Source organism: Gossypium arboreum, chromosome 13 (genome assembly GCF_025698485.1).
Source record: "Gossypium arboreum isolate Shixiya-1 chromosome 13, ASM2569848v2, whole genome shotgun sequence".
Taxonomy (NCBI): Eukaryota; Viridiplantae; Streptophyta; class Magnoliopsida; order Malvales; family Malvaceae; genus Gossypium; species Gossypium arboreum.
The window spans coordinates 112,225,381-112,231,419 of NC_069082.1; the positions used below are offsets into that span (position 1 = coordinate 112,225,381).

The 6,039-nt window shown below is 31.3% G+C and overlaps 1 protein-coding gene across 1 annotated transcript; it reads left to right on the forward strand.

Moving 5' to 3' along the window:
* The first annotated feature begins 2,182 nt into the window (after nt 1–2,182).
* On the forward strand, nt 2,183–5,337 carry LOC108463159 (scarecrow-like protein 21). The gene is made up of 2 exons (XM_017763104.2): nt 2,183–2,278; nt 3,261–5,337. The coding sequence occupies exon 2, from the start codon at nt 3,412–3,414 to the stop codon at nt 5,140–5,142; it is 1,731 nt and encodes a 576-aa protein (XP_017618593.1). The 5' UTR covers nt 2,183–2,278; nt 3,261–3,411; the 3' UTR covers nt 5,143–5,337.
* The last annotated feature ends 702 nt before the right edge of the window (nt 5,338–6,039 follow it).

Consider the following 6,039-nt stretch of genomic DNA (forward strand, 5'->3'; position numbering starts at 1 on the left):
TTCACTCATTTAAGTACTTAAATTTTAAAATACATCAAAAAGCCCTCAAATCTTTTTAAAAATAATTAAGTTACTACTTTTTTTGCACTCAATTCAGTATTTAAACTTTTAAAATGTATTAAAAGACTTTTAAACTTTAAAAAATAATTAAGCCCCAATTTTATTAAAATTAGAAAAAATTATAAAAATTAAAATCAATAAAAGCTATAAATATTATTAAATTTTAATAAAAATTATTAAAAATATAAAAATTGTAAAATTTTATAAAATCATAAAAATATTATAAAATATATAGAAATATAAAAAATTATAAAATTATATTAAGTCTTAAAAAATTATACAAAATGTAAAGAAATATAATTTTCAGTAAAATCTTTTTAACAAAAATTATTTTATCTAAAGAAGCATTTTATAGTTTTTCTATAACTTTTATTGATTTTATTTTTATCATTTTTCGTCACATGTCACGTTGTGTTGCGACACGTGATGACTTTAATTGAAAAAAACTAGAGTCGTTAATTTTTTATGATTCTTATAAAATTTTACAATTTTTTATTTTTACGATTTTTAAAAAATTCTAATTTTTAATAATTTTTAAATTTTAAAATTTTTATTAAAATTTAATAATTTTTATAAAATTTATTATTTGTTATAAATTTTTCTAATTTTAATATTAGCATGGGCTTAATTGTTTTTTTTTGAAAAATTTTGAGGTCTTTTGATGCATTTTGAAACTTTAAGTACCCAATTGAGTGAAAAAGAAAAGCAAGGGCTTAATTGCTTTTTTGAAGAAGTTTGAGGACCTTTTGATACATTTTAAAAATTTAAATATTCAATTGAGTGCAAAAAGAAGAGATTTAATTACTTTTTCTTAAAAAAATTTAAAGACTTTTGCACCCTATATTTTTTTTCAACATCAAAAAATATATAATTAAATAAAAGCAAAATATTAAGTTTGAAGCGAAAATTAAATCCAAGCCATCAAAATTCTCTACTCTATCGTATTCTAAATAATTAAATAAAAAAATAGAAGAAATGTTTTTTTCGGTACTTCTGTCTTTTTTCTTAAATTTTAAAATGTCAATAAAAATATATAAATATTAAAATTTAAATTCATGTCACTTGCATCTGTAAAGTATTTTTACCCTTTCAACTAAATTTTTATTTTAATATTTTATACAATTTAGTATTATTATATAAATTATTTTTATATATTAATAATATCGATAATTAAGTTGGTGTTATATACGATTGAAATGCATTAAATAATCTTACTGTAAAGTATTTACCTATTTAAAATTTCTTTTACTCATAAATTAAATTAATTTTTATTTTAATTTTATATTATTGCACATATATTTTATTGTTAAATTTAAACTTTTGTTTTATTAATTATTTTATGTTATACATATATTTTAAATACTGATTCCAAGATTGAAATTCTAATATGACTAAATCTGTTTATAAAAACAGTGAAATCCTTTTACCAAAAAGAAAGCACAATTAAATCCAAGATTGCCACGTCAGGTCAAAACAGTCAAATAGAGCATGCATCCTTTAGCCATGTGTTTAATCCTATTTTATGTGCTGACACTTGTCCCCGGCCTCCATAAACAGCTGATTCCTCACCAAACGTCACGTGTATGTCACGTGCTCACTAGATCATCTTTTATTTAAATAAGTTTATTTGTTGAATTTTATTTTAAAAAATTGTAGTATGAATTAATTTAATTAAATTTTATAATTGAAGAATAATGTAAAAATATTCCATTGCAAAAAAATTAAAATAATTTTTAATGGATGTTTAGAAAAACACGATTAACGGGATCACTTTTAAAATGATAAAATCCTGTTGAGTACGCAAGGGATGATGGAGTTTATTTGACACAGTCTAGAAAGGCGCGTGGGACAGCGGTTGTCTTTTGCCACGTCATTTTCTAGTAAAACCAAAAACAAAATAAATAGAACTCAAAAAGAAAGGAAATAACGAAGAATGTTGTCGAACGTGGGCGCATTGTCGGCGGCCGTTAGTTTTATTTTAACGCCGTTAATCTTCGCAGTACAAAAAGGACTCCCTCAACCGTTTAAAAAACAGTTATCGTTAAGTTCTCCGTCTAAAAAAAATTCCGTTACAACCTTCCTCGTTTCCCTCCTATAAATATAAGAATCTCTTGCTTGCTTTGTCTTTGTCTTTCGATTTCAAACTTTGAATTTCTTTTTTCTTGATTTGGAGCTTTGGGTTTTGATTTTTTGATTCCTGAGAAACAATAATTTCCAGGTAAGCTTCCAAAATTTACTGTTAAATTGTGTTTTTCCTTCTTGGTGTTTCTTTTGAATTGTTTGGTTATCAACTGGCTTTCTTGGTTTTCATTTTGGTTACTATTACATGAAAAAGGTAGCTAAATTTTAGTGCTTTTGTACAATTTTAGTTTAAGTGCTTATATTTTAGTTTGTTTCTAATTAGAAGCTGTTTGTTTTCTGGGAAACTTGGTTTGTTCAGTCGAAAAGATTATCAAAGATTTTCTCTTTCAGGGTTTTTTATTCTAAATTTAGCTCTCTTGTTTTATCGGCCAAATCATATACATACGAATAAAGAGATCAACTGTTTTAAGCTTCTACTGTATGTATGTATGTATGTATTTTCTATTAGGAAATGTAGTGCTGGTAATATGGTGTTGTTGAGCCATGATTTAAATTTGTTAACTTTGTATATATTGTCAATTTGTAATGGTTAAATGTTGTACCTTCTCAAGTAGATGGCATATGTGGATATTTGGAAATCTTAGGATTCTAATACTGAAAATTTGATTTTGTTAACAAAAAGAGAAAAGTTATCATCACTTCATGATCATGGGCATCCACACAAAATACTCTGCAACAAAATTCTTCAGATATAGGGTCTTATAACTTTGTGAGTTATCATGACTTCATGAGTATCTGAGTTATGTTGGTTCAGTTAGTTTCGATTTTAGATGTCTTTCCTTTACCTTTTAGGTTTGCTTCAGTCTGTTCGGAAGTAATCCCTTTACGTAAATTGTGTGGTGATGGGACATATATACCATTGTTTTGTGTTTTATGTATATACTGGATAGAGTTTCAACATTTTTTATCAAGCTAAATTTAGCTTGCTGGCCAAGTAATCATAAATTAATTCTAAAGTAGGACTTGGATTCTCTGTTTCGCTTTCTCTTTCTGGTTTAGTTTGTCAACTGCAATTGCGAACACATAAAACTTAATGGTTTTTTGCCTTGTTTTTGCAGGTCAAATTTGTTTTCCTCAAGGTATAACACTATAACTTCTAAAACAGTTTTGAAGTTTCTTGTGGTCATTGTGACAAGAGGGGCTTGACAATTCTGTCTTCAGATGCCTGTAAATTTTCCATGACTGGAAAGCTGATGCCGAACGCGTAGCATGGATTCGCACCAGCTTTTCGGCCTATCCAACTCAACCTGTTATTCAACTATTTCTTCAATACCTAATAGGCTGTTTAGTTCTTCGAAATCTGACATAAGAAACTCACCCAATTCGCCCTTTTCGACTAAATTTGATTGTTATACCTACACCACACCGAGTGACAGCCAAGAGCAGCATAGTTCCACAGATAAGCTCTCAGGACTCAGCCCTTCTTCTAACTCTTCACTTGAGTCTAACAATTATTTCCATCCCTTGAGTCCTCCTCTAAACTGCAGGGGCGAAAGCTTACCACTCTATTCTGGTGGAAGTTCTTATACACAATATGCAAACTTGAGCCACCAAATGATATACACTTCGCAGGAACTAGATAGCGCACTCAGGGCGCCGGACAGGGATAAAGAAGTAACAACCCCAAGTGTTAGTAGACCACGGGAAACAGGCCCGCTGTCTAGGACATGGAGTCGGGAGTCCCAAGGTTCTTTTGTGCTTCAGCCTCAAACATTCTTTGTCTCTAGGCATCGGCAGTCAGCTGAAGCTGTTCATGTTGAGAAACGTCAGAAAGCGATAGAGGATTTGTCTTTGCATGGTATTCCGCCAGGCAATCTGAGGCAGTTGTTGTTTGCATGTGCTAAAGCACTCTTCGAAAACAAGATGGATGAATTTGATGAGTTGATTGCAAAGGCTAAGGATGCTGTGTCTATTGCTGGAGAACCAATCCAACGTCTTGGTGCTTACATGGTAGAAGGGTTGGTTGCAAGGAAGGAAGCATCGGGGTCTAACATATATCGTGCCCTTCGTTGTAGAGAGCCTGAAGGCAAGGAGTTGCTTTCCTACATGCATATGCTGTATGAAATTTGCCCGTACTTGAAGTTCGGCTACATGGCAGCCAATGGGGCCATTGCTGAAGCATGCAGAAATGAAGACCACATCCACATTATTGATTTCCAGATTGCTCAGGGGACACAATGGGTGACTCTCTTGCAAGCACTTGCAGCCAGACCATGTGGAGCTCCTCGTGTCCGGATTACAGGAATTGATGATCCTGTCTCGAAATACGCTCGTGGTGGTGGATTGGAAGCTGTCGGAAGGCGTTTGTCAGCACTATCTGAAAAGTTCAATATTCCAGTTGAGTTTCACGGAGTGCCAGTTTTCGCCCCAGATGTCACAAGGGACATGCTTAATCTCAGGCCTGGGGAGGCTCTGGCTGTCAACTTCCCGCTGCAGCTCCATCACACCTCTGACGAGAGCGTTGACGTGAACAACCCTAGGGACGGGATTCTACGACTGGTGAAGTCACTTTCTCCCAAGGTCACCACATTAATAGAGCAAGAATCAAACACAAACACGGCCCCTTTCCTCCCCAGGTTCATCGAGACTCTAGAGTACTACTTAGCAATATTTGAGTCCATCGACGAGACACTTCCAAGGGACAGAAAAGAAAGAATCAACGTAGAGCAGCAATGCCTAGCGAGGGATATTGTGAATATCATTGCTTGCGAGGGAAAGGAGAGAGTGGAACGCCACGAGCTGTTGGGAAAATGGAAGTCCAGGCTGACAATGGCCGGATTCCGACAATACCCATTAAGCTCATATGTGAATTCAGTGATAAGAAGCCTGCTGAGGTGCTACTCTAAACACTATACACTGGTGGAGAAGGATGGTGCTATGTTGTTGAGATGGAAGGATCGGAACCTTATATCGGCTTCTGCTTGGCACTGCAACAACTGAGATACATACAATGATACAAAGGTAATATACAAATAATCACATTCTTTTTTTTTTTTTTTTTTTTCAATAGGTTAGAGATGATAGGTAAGTTTGTTGTACGGTATAGTGGTTGATGATGATGATATTGTATATTGACTCATGTTATAATCCAAAAGTGGGCATTTTCTAATAAATTTTCATACCATTAGTCAATGATGACTCTTTGTTTCGTAGATATCTTGTTCATTTTGCTATTAATTTTTATGAAGTATCGGTTTGAATCATGTTATTATCCCAAAGTGGGCATGTTATAATCATCGTATCAAACGACTATAAAAATCATGTAAAATTATATCATATTAATTAAATTGATTTCTCTAAAAATAATTTAATCATGTTACGGATAATCGGAATAAATTGTATATAGCTTTGATTTATATGAATTATCAATATTTACATATTCTACAATCTAATTCTGATTTTAGAAAATATATTTAAAAAGAAATATTTAAAATTTTAGAAATATCTAAAAGATTCAAAAGAATATAAAAACTTTGAACTTAATGTGAAAATTTTGAGAGTTAAGTTTACTATTATGCCAATCAAAATTATATAAAATTGATGAAAACACTAATGTTATAATTAGTTGTCTTGAAATGCTTACTTTCGAAACTAACAAGAATTAAATTGTTCTGATTTTTTAGAGGATTAATTTACTCAATATCAAATTGAGAGGGACTAGAAATGCTTTTTACTTAAAAATTACAAAATAATTACTTAACAAAGTACATTTGTCTTTTTTGTCATTAAACCGTTAACTTCATATTTATACATAAATTTAACCTCAATATTTATGTACTATATAACTGATTTTAATTTTTAAAATATAAAAATTTTAAAGTAAGTAATTTATGAAAA

Coding starts and splice junctions, on each gene's coding strand:
- LOC108463159 (XM_017763104.2), top strand. CDS start 3,412: ATGGATTCGCACCAGCTTTTCGGCCTATCCAACTCAACCTGTTATTCA.